We start from the raw sequence: 16,220 nt of genomic DNA on the forward strand, positions 1-16,220 counted from the left end.
ATAAATAAATTAATAATTTATGTGACTCTTCCAAGCAAATTGCGTAAGAAAACTTTCCATCGGGCGATGACGACGTTCAGATTCTATCTGGAATTTTCCCGAGAACATGGGACACGGTTCATGGAGATAATCGATTATCAAAGTCAATACAAATTGGGACCGGATGGTGACACGTGTGAATCATAAATTGCAATAATATTTATAAAGAGAAAAAACTCAATACATGGTAGAGAGCAATTGTGGACTTTTCATAACATGTGGGTGAGAAAATTTGATAGTACAATTTTTATAGGATTCATCCTAGATTTAACTAAATATTTTCTTATATTAGAGATTGTATAATTTAAAATTCTAAATTAATAGTTATGTTAACTTAATTTTTTTAATCGATTTAGACCTCTATTTGTCGTATTAGTACTTTATTTTAAAATCTGGTGGAGCAGCTATCGCTGCTGGAAGCCCTTAAAACATCTTTTTTCTTTCATATTTTATTTTCCTTTCCTGCATTTTTCTTTCGAGATATAGGTCGACTTCATGCATCTCGATGTTTGTCGGGGGTGCTCTTGAGGTATGCCCTTCTGGTGGGTTGTTCTCTTCTCTGTCTTTTCCATCCAATGCCCATCATTCCTGAAAGAAATTAAGAAAGATCACAAGCTTCTATATGCTTAAAAAAGAAGGCCATTTACCGAAAGTTGTGACAGGTGATGAACATCAATGAGATGACTTGAACTGGCCTTCTGTTAGGGCTATTTTGGATGTACAATGCAATTTCGGTAGTAATATTCCATTTTAGTTGGAAAATGTAGTCAGATGTTTGGGGTAGTGTAAGTGATCAAGGGGTAATAACTCATATTACGAGAGGAAACTTTGTGTAGAGTTCTATTACTATTAATTGGTGGCTTTACGATTTCTTATGGTCACAGACATCCCAAGTAATTCAGTCTTATAGTTCTTGATTATCTGCATATAGCTTGTTTTTCCTAGGTGCTCATTTTGTATGGGCTTTTAGTTTAATGTTTTTCTATTCAACGGCCGTGGTTATTGGCAAGAACTTATTGAATCCATCGTTTGGGCTCATAATAAATTAACATGGTTTCTTCTTCATATAGGATATATGATCTATGGAGCAATTACTTAGAAGTACATTTTGTGTAACATCCCTTCCTATATGATAGAAAAGGATCCCATGATCCTGAATTGATCTTACCTAGGATAGCAAATCCCAAGTTTGTCTATGAAAAACAGATCTAATTATATTAGTGTCGATAATTGATTTCTTCTGTGTAATACTAATCAGGGTCTTATTGGTAAGTGCTACAAGATCTCGTATATTGAAACCCATTGAGGTTTTAATTTTTTTCACAATAGTACCTTGATTGACATATGTTTTACTAATGACTAAATCTTTTTCGTTGAAACCCATATTGTGACTAGCATTTGTTGCTGCCGAATAAACCAGTTTTAAAATTGGATAACATGCTCGATAAGGCATGAGTTTGAGTATCATAATTGTTTCTTCGTAGGAACGTCCACAAATCTGGTTAATTACTCTTCGCGCTTTGTGAGGGGACATACATATATGTTGACCTAAAGCGTAGAGGCTTCATGAAGTGCTTCTTTAGGAGTTAAACTTCCATTGGTCCATATTTTGAGAAAAAGTATCTCTTGTTTTTCATTCCCATTTACATAAGAATGAATACTATGATTCACATTTCGAATAAGCATGAATATAGCATCTACAGGATAACTTGCATTCTAAAAATTATTTGGCGTTTGTATACGATATCTGTGATTCCTTTAAATCTTTAATTCAATACACAGATTAATTGGTTTCGTTAGGTTAGCTATATGTGTATTATCAACGATTTCCACTGAAGGTGGTAAAATGATGTCTTCAGCAGTTATACATCCAAAAGACCCACACCCAATTTCTATAGCTTTGGTCCTGAGCCATCAGTGAGATACCACTCTGGAAGAGCTAGAATTCTAATCTTATGTTAGGACCTACGGGCCAAGGGACAAACTCAGGTAGACAGTTTCTATGGGGTGTAGGCCTCCCACAGATTGATTGAATTCTATTGAGTTTGACTCATAATGATCACTTATCAAAGGATGACTCTAGTTATCAAATGATTAAACAACCAGGAGTAATTTACTTACGATACTTAATTGACATTCATAAAAAGTATCTAATGAATTATGAGTTCAATACATCATGCTCAGTAGAAAGAAGGACATTCCTTGCTCATTATCCAAACAATCACTTATTCACAAACCTCGTATGGGGCTAATAGTTTTCATTTCCCAGCTCATGGAAAACCCTTTTTGCTTTGTTTAGCCCTATCCCCCTCTAGGGGTATTTTAGTAATAGGTTCTCTAGGAACTGGATGATCCTATTTGGTCAAATACCTAGCGATAAATTCTTATCTTCCTCTCATTGCAGTATATCTAGCAACTCTTCTCAAAATCTCAAAAGGTACCGAGTTAGAATCCCATTCTAATTAAGAATTCTTGTGGTTCCGGAGAATCCAACTACAAAAGAACCAGGAATGGAGAACTTTCCCCCCTTTTCCGCCCGCCTCTTTGGTCTTAAGAATGCTGGTTTTAAGAATAAGTGATTGTCCTTCTCTGACCCTTACTGCCCAATCGGAAAGCTAATAGCTAATGTGTTCCAACCAATACTACCCAGACATCATTCCCCATACATAATCTTATGACTTTGTGGAGACCTGTATTTTTGGTAAACAATTGTTTAGGCCTAGTCACTGCAACCCACTTTATGAGGAAGCATCCCTTCTCCTGAAGTTATAGGGCTGTAAAACGCATTACAAATGACTTAACCATTAAAAAAAGAAAAAAATTCTTATAAATAGAAAAATCCAAAAAATATTTACATTTTATATATTTTGAAACATTTTATTATAAAGTATAAATATTTTTAAATATTTTTTTACATCTAAAAAGGTCCTTAAGAAAATGCTTTTGAGAAAAGTTCTTGCTTTTGAGAAAAGTTCTTCGTCACATGAAAAGATTTTGATTCATGTAAAGAGTTTTTATAAGCCTTCCTTGCGAGCTTTAAAATGTGATTGTAGTTGTAGTAAAGTCCTTCCTCACAAACGCTAGTATCTCTATCCAATCAGATGGGTTCAAATAACCACACTTGCATATATAAAACACTAATATTTTGCTACTTCTTTCTTCAAAATCTTAACTAAATATCACCGTTATTCAACTTTAGAAACAGTAATTCTTCCCTTCAATACCTACTATGCGATTAATTTAAACACTTAGGAGGCATTTGATAAATGAGTAGGAGTTATTGAGTTAGGTGAATATTTATTATTCATATTTGTTAAGCCCATAAAAAAAATCTATGGGTTATTAAAACCCCTTTTTTATCCACTCAAAACTCTCATTTTTTATCCCCTCAAAACTAGGACCTTTTATATTAATATGATTCTTTTCAAACATTGAGAACTCGACAAACAAAGAAAAACTTAGAAACAATATGTATAAAGGGTTGTCGAAGGTTGAAGTTTCGACATACATAAGTCGAAACTTCAACCCTCGACAAGTGAAATTTCGCTAATTTTGTGATGAGAATCTCGCTCTAGAAGAGAATCTCGCTAGAAATGTGGGTTGAATCTCGCTGGTAAGGTGAGTATCGCTAGGAAGACAGTTTGTTAAAGAAATACTTGATCTCGCTCATGAGGATCTCGTTCATGAGGAGGATCTTGCTCATCCTAATCTGATTTTCATTTCAAATTTGGTAGCTAATTTAATAGAGTTTTTGTGTCATATCACATAAATATTTTTTTTTCCAGTTCATAGCTTACTTTTTAGTTTTACAAAAATTTGATATGATGATTTGGTTCATTGTTTTTGTTGGATTCTTCCAATGACCGATCTTATCTTATATGTTCAAATTCATTCTACTGTCATTTTTGTTGGTTCATTCTACTGTCATATTTGGTTCATTGTTTGTTTAGTATTTCTATTTACTTGACATTACTATTTGTATTTACTTGACTTTACTACTAACGTGGCTGCTATTTACTTTCAACTAACATTCAAATTAATTTCGCTCTTTAATTAATGAGGTTAAATTAATTTCACTCTTTAATAAATGCACACAATTCTATCCAACAACCACTTCTTTCTCCAATGCACCCAACTCTCTCCAACAAACACTTCTTTCTCCCTCTTCTATTTATAGATGACTTCCCACTCATACCTTTTTTCACTATGGGTGTTAAACCTTAAAAAAGTATGCTTTTGTTGGTTACTCCTTAGTTCAATTGGTTACTCCTTAGTTCAATTTATTTTATTTTATTTCTAACCTAACTATTATTATTTTGTGTTTCTTGTAGGGTCTAAACTAATTGCACAAATCATTCCTAATTAGTTTGAGGAGGTTTGTTATTTTGAGGTTCAAAGACTTATTTTTTATTTTTTATTTTTTTAATAGAAATATGTTATTTGTTAATTGTTGATCACATTTTTTTGGAATACTAGTTCACAAATTGTTTTTATTAATGGTTGGCGACATTATATTTTTTAATCTGATACTTCTCAAATTTTTAATGAAATATGAGTGAAATAGTACTGTTATGTAATTTTTTTTCTAGCTTCAATAAGAACATATTATATACATTTTCGTGTGTTATTATCAAACTAGTTTCAAGATTAATTTTAGTATGTCTTACTATCGTTTCACAATCAAAATTGATTTTTTTAAAATTATGTAATTATAATGAAACGATGATATTAATATTATAACCAATGTTTAAATTATGAAAAATATAGTTTCTAATCGGTGACATAAGAATTAAAAAAATATTGCACACCAATATTCATACAATCGGTTCACCAAGTTTTGGAAGTATGGAAAAATGCATATTTTTTTCTATATACATCGTTTTAACACATCTTTCGGTAAAAATTTGTTGTCCTAGGAACTAGGAGTATGATAAGTTTTTAGAAGCTGATACAAATTGTTCATAAACCAATATAGGGGAAAAAATAAGAAGAATAAGAAAGAGAGAGAGAAAAAAACCCACTAAGCCTTTAAAAAGACTTAACTAAAATACCCTCAACCCTATCCTTAGGAAAAAAACCCACTAAGCTCTTGAAAACATGTATTTTTAGATTATTATAGGTACATTAGGAAATAACACCATAAATCTAAACTATAACCCAATATACCCAATACCGACGCTTGACATCGTTTGCTATTCTTTCTTAATCATGAAACATAATCCGTTGTTCATAACACTAACCATGTTATTGAACAACTACCGAAGGATAGAGAGACAACTGACATATGCTAGGCACTACATTAGGCAGTTGACCTTATTTCACCTAATTTACGAGAGTGACTTGACATGTCGTGAAAGCACCCGAATGAATAAACGTACCGTTACGATTCTATGTAATATGCTACAGCAAGATGTATGTACGTCGAAGAGATGGTTGTGATATTCCTACACATATAATATACAATATACCAATTAATTGAACAGCAATATGAAATATATTTTGTTGGTATGTTTTACCGATCGAAGAGAATTAGAATTATTACAGTTTTTGAAAAGAATATATAAAAAATAATCTATTATGTTCTATAAGTTGAGAAAAAAATTGAAATTTTCCTTGAGAAAATACGTGTATATTTGAAAATTAATCAACAATAGCAAAACATAAAACTAAAATATAAAAGAATAAAATAAAAAACAAATAGAAAAAAATAGAACTACTCTCATTCACAAAAAATTGTATTAGATCCCCAACTCAACTCAATTCTACAACAAACACAGACAATAATTATCAACTCAACTCAACTATGCAAACAAACACAGACAATTTTAATTCTCTAGATAATAATTACCAACTCAACTCAACTCTCTACTTTTATCACACACCAAACACACCCTTAAACTTTTCAATTCTACTATTTTCTTACATGCAAATGAAAGAAATCTCTGTCCACTTGTTCTCTCAAGAACGAGGGAGGTTAAGTTCTTTCCTCAAAAAAGAGAATGAGCCTTTCAAAGGAATGCCAATTTTATTTATTTATTATTATTATTATTTTGTAAGGACCAATCATATTTCTTTTTCTTTTTCAAAATATAACTTTCTAAAACTAACTATAGTAATCATAAAACTTATGAAGGTCTTTATTAGACGCGAATTCAAGAGAGAACCTATGTACAAATTACGACATACACATCTACTAGAAATTGAGACCAAATTAAGCTTTCCCACTTGTACACCTCAACAACACAAAACAAGGTTCTCTCCAGGGTTATAATCCGAAAACACTGAAAAAAAAATTGTGTGTTTAGTGATATCCCAGAGGCGCTGCTGATTCTCTCAATTCCTTCCCTTGGAAATGGATGTCCTGCACATAAACAAAACCATGCCATTTAATACTATGTTCAATTTATATCTATTTAGGTATTTGAAATATTCGACTTTTATAAAATCAATCGATCTGCTAGACAAGAAAATTGAAATGATAGAGCACTGGTATTGATTCTTCAAGACTTATTAGACGATTTTTAAAATTTGGTACCTTGTAGACACAAGCTTTACAGTAAAGTATGTTGGACACAAAAGGAAGCAGAGTTACTCACAGAAGCAAAATGGTTCACGTCGCGGTGGTGTGCCTCATCGGCCCGAATGACTGTGATAACATCCTTCAACCTTGCATCCTTAGGCAGCCTCCAATAGTCGATGGCAATGGCAGGAGCGGGGACGTTCTCGATCTTTCCCTCGTCGATATCCTTCAAGTACTCAGTGTAAGAATGGATGGCTTCCTCTTCCAAATAGCCAACAATTCTATGAGCCAATTTGGGGGACATCAAGTAGAGAACAAAGAAGGCATTGAAAAAGACTCCCTGCACTGTGATCACAAGCAGCCGCTCGTACCACTTGGGCTGCACTAGCTCAATCATGGTCATTAAATGCATCCTCTCATTCTCTGCTTCTTCAAGCAGGGCCTTAATCCACCCCCCACTGTGCTGAAACTTTCTCAGAGACTTCAGATGCAACAGCATCCCTCCAACCATCCCCGGCACTGCTGCCACCGTCTCAAGCATCACTGCTCGACAACCGTAGCGTCTCTGCACAACGTAGAAACTGAAATGAATTCTAGACAATGTATCAAACTTTAAAAACTATATCTTAAACTTGTGTTGAAGAGTTACTTGGATTTCTAAACCTGAATCCTACCGTAAAAGAAAGGCAAACACGTTGTGTTGACCAGAGGAACTTTCCACATTTAGAATCATCCGATTGTTTCTTGTAAGAAGGGTTTTCAAAATTGATTGAACCACTCAGAATTCAGTGAAAAGCAAACAAATCAGATTAACCCACCTGGAAGAAAATATCTGTTGGGATCCGAAGAAGCTTCACAACGCGGTAAGCGACTTTGTCCAGGAAAGCTTTCGGCTCATGGTGTTTTCCAAGATCTATGGACAAATCTGCTCTGTAAGTCTCCCATGGCTGCATTTACAGCAACAGTTTCTTCAGAACCACAATTCATTAAAGAAACAGGAAAACAACAGTTGCGAAACTCCATTCTCATACTTAAACGAAAAGGATTTGATCAAAACACTGGATTACAAAACGTTTAATCGGATCTCCCAAAGCCAAATCAGGCGAACTTTAAAGAGTATCGAATTACCCCCAGAAAAGGACACACAATTTAAGGCTAAAAGCAAGCAACAAACAGTTGATGGACAAAAGTACAACAAACGAATTAGAAGCTCCCTCTAAAGTCAATAGAACAGATCATTGAAAAGGGCAAATAAAGCAAAGACCAAATTCATACCATAAAGCAATTCCAAGGCCATTCAGACCCATCTTCCCTAGTAATCTTCGGCCTGTAAATCCCCCAATAACTAGAAACCATAGCATTCTCCTTCTCTTTTTCCTTCTTCTCCTGATTCTCAATATCCTTAATCCCCTGTTCCATTTTCACCTTCCCCTGTTCCTCTGCCACCGCCGCCGACGAGCTCAAAAACCTCCTCCACTGGAATCCCCCATCCGCCAACGGCTGGTACCTCGTCCCCGGCGACGCCACCGCCGCGAAAGTAACCTTCATAGCACCGTCACTGCCACCAACGGAAACCCCGGCGACGGAGCCAAAGCTCCGGCTATTATTAACCAAAGCCCTCGCAAAACTCCTAATCACAATACGATTCATCGCTAGAAATCAAAACAATGGACCAAATTCCTTCACGTCGATTCTTCTCCGATTGTCCATGAAAGCAATGACCAGTCCGTTATAAGTAGTGGGCTGGCTTCGTTGAAAATAACCGACAAAGGATTATAATCCTGTGCTTTGCGGTTTCAGTGCGACGGCTGTTCAAGTTGGTAAGAATGAGTAGGCTTGGGGCTCAAGAAATCTTCGACGCCTTTCGTTAGGCGTCGAGATTCCAGAAGGTTCCAGGAAATCCGTAGCCTTGGGGAGCAAGAAAGAAAGGATTTATAATGGTCCGAGAATCAGGGGATTACAACCATAACCACTCAATTCAATTTTCTACTTTTGTATTTTTTCTAATAAAATAATAATAATAACCTCTCTGGGTTGGCGGCTGTTTAGAGAAATTATCGTGTGGTTTTTGAGTCAAACGTGTTTCTGGTTTTTAGGTCAGCGGTCAACAGACATCTTTCGTTATTGACCGTTTGATCTTTTTTTTGTGGGACCCATTGGGATATAAGAATGGTAATCCAGATCGGACGGAATTTATTTATTTAATTATGTATTTTGGGTCAGGTTTGGGATCTGTTGTGAAGAAGTAGTTGCCTTGTTTGACCCGGATTTGTGAAAAGACTGTTTTGCCCTTCCTTCCATTCCAATAATATAGCAAATTTAAAAAGTTGTCGGAAACAGGACTCTGTATTTTTACTCTTAAAAAAAGATAACAAGTTCTTTTTACTTTTTTTTTTGTTTTTTTGTTTTTGTTTTTTTTTTTTATATTTTAATTAATTTTCGTATGTGTATAAGAAAGGTGAAATGCATAAAGATGTGTGATGTTTTAGATACACCTAAGAATTTTTGTTTTGATTATAATTTTTTATTTTTATTTAAGTTTTTTTTTTTTTCAGTAATATAATTTTCAAAACATTTATTTAAAAAAATATTGAATTATTTTGGTATTTTGATTTTCCTTTTATTCATCTCTCTTTTCCGTCATAATGTTCTGTAATATTTCTAAATTAAGTTTTGAAATATTATATCAAATTTATGAAAAGAAAGAAAGAATTATTGTCTCAAGGTATCAGGGAATTTTTGTTCTATAGAACAACTTTCTAAAATTTCCAAGCACCAAAATAATATTGACTATAACTTAGTGGTAAGACACTATTTACTGAGAAGGATCATTACCCAAGCAAAATAGCAAGATATTCAAGCATCAACATAAATAATTTAGGTACTCGTTTCTCAATATTTACTGGGAGTATAATAAAAAATTGAAAAATCGAGAACCAAACCAACCCAATTGATCTGCAAGTTTGATTTTTAGTATAAAATTGGACAATTTGATTATATTTAGAAAAAACCAAAAATGTATTTGTTTGGAATGGTTTTTCATAAGAAAGACGATCAAAATTGAATCAATCAAGGAGATATGTATATACCATTAAAAATAAACTCTAACATTAGGTATCTTTTAGTATTTTAGTTATTGACTAATTATTATGGAGCATGTATTTTTGTTATTTAGAAAGATATTAAGAAAAAAAAACAAAAATGTCCAATTTCAAAAACCATTCCGATAATAAATTGGATCAAACAAAAATGTTCTTGATTGAACATCAGTTTAAATTCTCTTTTAGTGATACTTGATTGACCCTAAAATCAATAAAATCGAATCAACTTTTATCCTAATACTTACTATCAATCTAAAAGGTTATGGTTGGTACCTACCCTACCATTGTTACGTTAAATATTTATAATATGTGTGTGGGAACGGCAATAACGAATCTAGTAATTTATTTTAAAATATTTGTTGGAGTATTAGTTGAATTTTATAAAAATAAAAAAATTTGGTGGATAGTAGAACTGGTTGACAACATGGAACTGGTCAAGCTTCGGACCAGAACAAATTCAAATTGAATTCTTTGTTGTTTTCTATTTCTCTTTCTTTAATCGAAATTAAAAAAAATATATAAATAAACTATAACATAATTCCCAACATTAATTAAATAACGTCTCTAAACTTTTGCATCTTGGGGGATGTAACAAATTTGACTAGAAATTAAGTACTCGAAATTGTAACAACTTTTAACTCCTTTGTACGTTCAACAAAGTTCGTACGAGTACGATCATATGGATTGTCAAAAAATGTAATTATTTTACATCCACGTTGAATAATAAAATTAAAGGCAAATATCAATTTATATCTTCAAAATTTGGATATTGTATCAATTCAAACCATAAACTAATAGTTGTATCAATTTAAATCACAAATTTTAGAAATTTTATCAATTTAAACCTCAAACTAATAATTATAACATTTTAAACTCTGAACTTTTATAAGTGTATCCATTTAAATCCTGAACTTTCATAATTGTATCAACTTAAACCCTCTATTATGTTTTATTTGGATACATTTATGAATGTTTAGGGTTTAAATTATATGTTTATGAAAGTTCAAGATTTGAATTGATATATTTGTGAAAATTCATAGTTTAAATTGATATAATTATTGAAATTGATATAAATCCCAAAGTTCAGAGGTTCAATTGATACGGAAGTTTAAGGTTTAAATTGATACAATTTTCAGTTTATGGTTTAAATTCATACAATCTCCAAAGTATAGGGGTATAAATTGATATTTGCCATAAAATTAAATGACATATATGTATGTGTGTATATATAAAAGAGGATAATGAAATCTCTATCTATGACCACTTATCTTTAAAAAATATATATATATTTACTATGATATTATATTTGTTTATTATGGATATAAATCCGTGTGGTTTTACCTTGTTGGAATGACTCAATCTTTTGATTCATAGTAGAAAAAAAAATTTGAGAGAAAAATAGTATGTTGTCTCACATTGGAAGATTTTAAAGCTTGCACGAGAGCTTCCAAACCGTAGTTGTGGGGGAAATAGAAACCTTCTCCATGCACGCACGCACGCACTTCTTAAACCAAAAGGAGGACGAACGGGGTCGGATAACCACACTCATGTGAAAAAGGAACTAATTTTTTTATTACTTTTTCGTTTAAAAATATTGCCGTTTTATTAAAGGAAAATTATTTCAAATAGTAAAACTGTTGAAAATATTTATAAGATATAACAAAATTTTAGAATTATCAATGATAAATATTTCTATCAGTGTCAATCAATATCACTGATAGACACTACTAAAAGAAGTCTATCAGTAACTATCAGCATCTATCATTGATAGTTCTAAACTTTTGCTACATTTTATAAATATTTTAGTTTATTTTTCTTTATTTAAAAATAATCCATTATTAAATGTGTTTTCATTATTATATCCTTAATATATTTATCTACATTAGTACAGATCCATTTTCCAACGTTTTTCCTCATATCAACGATTTTTTACTCCATGCTTCATATAGTAAAGGTTTTTTTTTTTTTTTTTTTTTTTTAATTTTTTTTTTAACCATATCTGATTATCTTCTTCCATCATCCATCTTCTCATTTGTTTATACTGTTATAAGCAAAAACAAAGTTTCTTGATTCCATTCATTTCTCCAACAAGTGTACGTCTAAGCTTGGAGGTTGTGTTAACTGTTGGTGTAACGACCCGACTCTCTAGGACTTAAACTAGGCTATTACTATAGACATGCATGCATACAATTCAAATTGACATTTTTTTTAGGACTTAGTAAAACCAAATAAATAGCATAAAATAATAAACTTTTTAAAAACTAAATAACTGAAATTCATTTAAAGGGTACCCTTAAAACCATAAAACAAAACTAGAAAATGCTTTTAAAAGACTACAACACAAATACCAAAACTTCAAGGTCAAACATCAAAACTAGAAATTTTAAAACATAAAATCCTAAAAACATGAACGGAAGCATATGACTGGTCCTAGTGGCTCGACCACATATTTTCCTTGTCATTGCTGGCTTGTTCTTACCCTTCCCTGAAAAATAAACACGAGAAAGAATGAGTATAAAATACTTAGGAAGTAACCCCACTACCGGGGTTAGGCTAAGTATTTATGTCCTCTAGATGCCACTCTATAGTGGGATGTGCATAAACCTCTACTTCCATGGGATGGCTAACTAGTGGTTAATTGAATCCACTATACTGTAGATTAAGTATACCTACAAATATCTGGTGAATCTCGAAGGAGACACAAACCTCTGGCGAAGTCCCGTAGGAGATCACCACCTTTGGTGAATCCTGAAGGGAACATGTACCTCTGGTGAATCCCGAAGGAAACACAAACCTCTGGTGAAATCCCAAAGGAGATCACCACTTCTGGTGAATCCCGAAAGAAACACAAATGTAAACCCCTAAACTTGTTTCACTAGTCAATCAAATTTAAGACCTCCTAATTATGAGTTAAGATGTGAATTAACGTCAATGGAAAGGTAATTATGTATAGTCTGGAATATAAGAGAAAGAAAATTTCCTAAGTGTTATGATTATATGCGTTCAGGTTGTAACATGGTGGATGCGTAGAAAGTTGGAGAAGTCTATTAATGGTAAACCAGAAAAAGGCAAAAAAATATGTGAAGTATGTTGGAATATAAAGACAACATGCACAACGGAAACAAAGATCGATAACGTTCTAATTATATTAAAACTAAGAATAAGCATGCAAAAAGGGTTAGAAAATACAACCTTTGTAGAATCCATCGTAATCTTCCTCTCCATGCTTGAACGACACCACTAACGGAAAATCCTCACTATTCTCCGGTTGAAGAACACAGTTGTGGGACCGTTTTGTTAGTGAAAGCTAAGGAATTCCACTCTAGTAAAAAGGAGAGTAAATGAGATTTTGTTGAATAGGTAAATTCAATATTCAAGGAAGCATTAAGTTTTAATTTTTGGAAATCAAAACCTATCTAAAGACAAAAGACATGCAAAATCCCATCTTGCATGTCTTTCACCTCAAACTCCACTAGCATGAAATCTCTAGGCGTCAAACTTTGGAAGAGCCACTTCAAAAACCACTTAGTTTGTGGGCAAATCCAACAATTGGATTTTTCCACTAGCTAATTTTTTTTTATTAAACTAAATTTTATAATAAAACAATTTTTGACAAAAATATCAAATACTATTTTCATATTTTAGAAGCTATTTAGTTAAAACAATTTTAATTAAATAAATAAACAAATTTAATATCACATATTAAATTGTCTTTAACACCTAACTTTTGATAATCACATTAATCAATTTTCAAACACTTTCATGCTAATGTTTTATTTAAAACATACTCTCCAAAAATAAATAAATAATTAATTAATTATAAATTATATCTCTTATAAAATATAATTTTCCCTAAAGTCTGAATTTGAACATTTCAAATTCTTACTTCACCTGGTTCTTCAATTTTATCCGTAGTGAGCTAGCAAGAAGACTTGATGGACCTACATCATAGGCTCCAATGATCCGAGACTAAGCGGTCAAACTCTTTAACCTAGTTAATCAACATTCGTTAACTAATAGAGCTGTCCACTATAACATGTAGTTACACTCCCCTTATTGTAAATATATTATGTGTCCATTTGATATAACTGTCATCGATAAGTTGATCCCTCACAGGTTGTTTGTAACCTCAGCTAGGCCAAAAACCGAAATACCCCTAAGTTACATCTTTTCTCCTTAAGTACCACTGTCCCTCTCATGAATAATTGATTTAGGATCTTAATCACTAAATTCATTCCATCTTAGGCCAACGAGAGGATGGGGCCCCTTGTTCAAGACCCGGGATCATCCCTTAAGGGAACAACCTTTCTACTATCCTTAAAATGGGTAGGAGTGAATTCCATCTTGCAAATTCTATGTCTCTAGCTATCTTCCCGGTCTTATCCTTGAAATGGGAGGCCTATCGAGTAGCGATGTTGAGCTTACCCTCACCTATGCAAATCAAGGGACAATTCCGAATAAACAGGAGTTCATAGACAACTCAGGATTCAGATCAAGTTATCTAGGTCATCAAGAAGTGAAATTAATCAGTGTTAATACAGAACAGTGATTATTTCATGATCAGTCTTACACAATCTCATCGTGTAAAACACTCCCGCTCACATGTCTCTACATGAGCGAACTAACCACGTCGTTTATGACACTTTACAACATTTGTAATAATCATAAAGTGGGCCATATTCAATAGTATCTCCAGAAATAGGTACCCAACCTAATCCAAGTACTATAGACTATTTAGGTTATTTTACTCAAACTTGATCCAATATATGTCTCCACATAAAGTCCAAGTATTCATTACAATAGCCAAGGGTTTGTAGTTTATTGGATTTAGAGTTATCAATTCAATTTCATTCAACAACATTTGTCTGAATAAACTTCATGTATGTTTACTGTTTACAAACTATGAGTCTTAGGACATACAACACAACAAAGTATGGAATGCTAGTTCTCAGGTGAAGTAGGAACAAGTTAACACTTAGAGAGAGGAGAGGGTTCCATGCGTTGGAACTGGTAGGCGCCATGTGGCCAACTTGGTGAATGATGCAGCCATAGGCACAAGGAGAGCATTGTGGCTAAGTATAGCAAGTGGTATATAGGGTTTATGCGACCAACTTTGTATACCATTGTTGAGGGCTAAGTTGACGAGGGATGCGACAGACAATCATGCGTTAAAGGGAGAAGCCCTGGGTGGCCGTAAAGCCATGCGGTCAAGCTTAAGCTGAGAAATTCAACTTAATTAACGAGTAAGTAAGCTAGGTGGCAGGCTTGTAGACGTCAATAAAGGGATAAGTTTACCAGGTGGTAATTAATTAAACAAACTCTTCATGCAAAACCAAGTATAAATAGGCTTAACCAAGAAGGAGACTGTTTTGCCAAAATTTTTCTAACACCTAAGTAAGGGAGTATTGTTACCATCTTAAGATTTTGAAAGTTGAAGAACTCTCAGCCAACTAAAGGAGAATTTGAGGGATTTTCAATCGATTTTGGAGGAAATAATGCTCAAACTCTAAGGTAAGCAAAAGTTAAGATGTTTATGAGCATTTCTTTAAAGGAAGTTTAGTTAAACGAATGCTGGAATTAAAGTTATGAAATCTGGAAATTTGATGTTGAGTTGATGTTGTGGATGAATAAGTAGGCAGCTGCATACGAAGAATAAACAAGCAGCTGACTTAATAAGGTTATGTGTTAACGCATACAACATAGCAAATCCCAACGAAGGCAATCTGAGTACATCCCAATAGTGGGCTTATGTTGCATAGGCTGAGAAGTGTTTCAATGCTTACCCAAGCATCTTGAGAGGGGATTCCCATTTTTCATTTAAGTTATAAGATAAGATGGCTAAGGAATGGTCGACGCGTTAAGGATGATTTTTTATGTGTCGAACTTAGTTACGATACGATAACCAATAGTATGCAATACAGTTAAGCTATGTGTTAAGCTCAAAATGGAGCTAAGTATATTGACCAAGAGAGCTTTCCTTTTCGAGGCAAATGCAAATAGGAGAGGCGTACAACCCCTTTGATAAGTAGATTAAGACAGTGAGTGACAAGTTTTAATAAATGTTTTCTAATGCAAATTTTATGAATGATTTCCAACGCATAAGTACTTTATTGAAGCTATTATATTACAATTTTCTCCAACGCATGCCTTAAAATGTATGTTGATCGCATGATCTATGTTTTTCTTAAATGATGAAATTATTTAAGAGTTTAGCATGCGTTTTCTAGTAGCCTATGCCATGTTTTATCGCATGATGAAATTGATCAAGTATACTCCATGTTTTACAAGGCAATATGCTTTGATATGAAACCATGAGATATGATTATTTCCAATATGCATATTCTGTGTATGTTCTTAAATGCTTAAATGTTTGTGCCTTGTACAAACCTTACTCCATTGTTGGTACCGAAGGTACGGTAAGGTACTCAGATTTCAATGATGTTAGGGATCCTTGACATCGAAGGTATGGTTAGGATCCAATTCAGCTCTGTGTGCATGTATGACTATATTATTGAGTTGATGAGATTGAGGAAAAGGGTTCTCTCTCAACTAAGGTAATT

General features: G+C 33.2%; 1 protein-coding gene across 1 annotated transcript; it reads right to left on the minus strand.

Annotated features, from left to right (window-relative positions):
- Positions 1 to 6,049: 6,049 nt before the first annotated feature.
- Positions 6,050 to 8,403, minus strand: LOC120069087 (ubiquinol oxidase, mitochondrial). The gene is made up of 4 exons (XM_039020773.1): positions 7,835 to 8,403; positions 7,378 to 7,506; positions 6,636 to 7,124; positions 6,050 to 6,400 (listed from the first exon to the last, which is right to left on the minus strand). Exons 1-4 carry the CDS (start codon positions 8,207 to 8,209, stop codon positions 6,341 to 6,343), a joined length of 1,053 nt encoding a protein of 350 aa, XP_038876701.1. The 5' UTR covers positions 8,210 to 8,403; the 3' UTR covers positions 6,050 to 6,340.
- Between the last annotated feature and the right edge of the window lie 7,817 nt (positions 8,404 to 16,220).

The sequence above is a fragment of the Benincasa hispida genome, unplaced genomic scaffold, assembly GCF_009727055.1.
Source record: "Benincasa hispida cultivar B227 unplaced genomic scaffold, ASM972705v1 Contig207, whole genome shotgun sequence".
In the NCBI taxonomy this organism is placed as follows: Eukaryota; Viridiplantae; Streptophyta; class Magnoliopsida; order Cucurbitales; family Cucurbitaceae; genus Benincasa; species Benincasa hispida.

Bases quoted from the DNA above. Each gene is read 5' to 3' on its own strand.
- LOC120069087 (XM_039020773.1), bottom strand. From the start codon at position 8,209: ATGAATCGTATTGTGATTAGGAGTTTTGCGAGGGCTTTGGTTAATAAT. The intron at 7,507-7,834 runs GTATGAATTTGG...CTGTAAATGCAG, and splicing joins GGCCTTGGAATTGCTTTATG to CCATGGGAGACTTACAGAGC. The intron at 6,401-6,635 runs GTGAGTAACTCT...GTTTATGTGCAG, and splicing joins ACGTGAACCATTTTGCTTCT to GACATCCATTTCCAAGGGAA.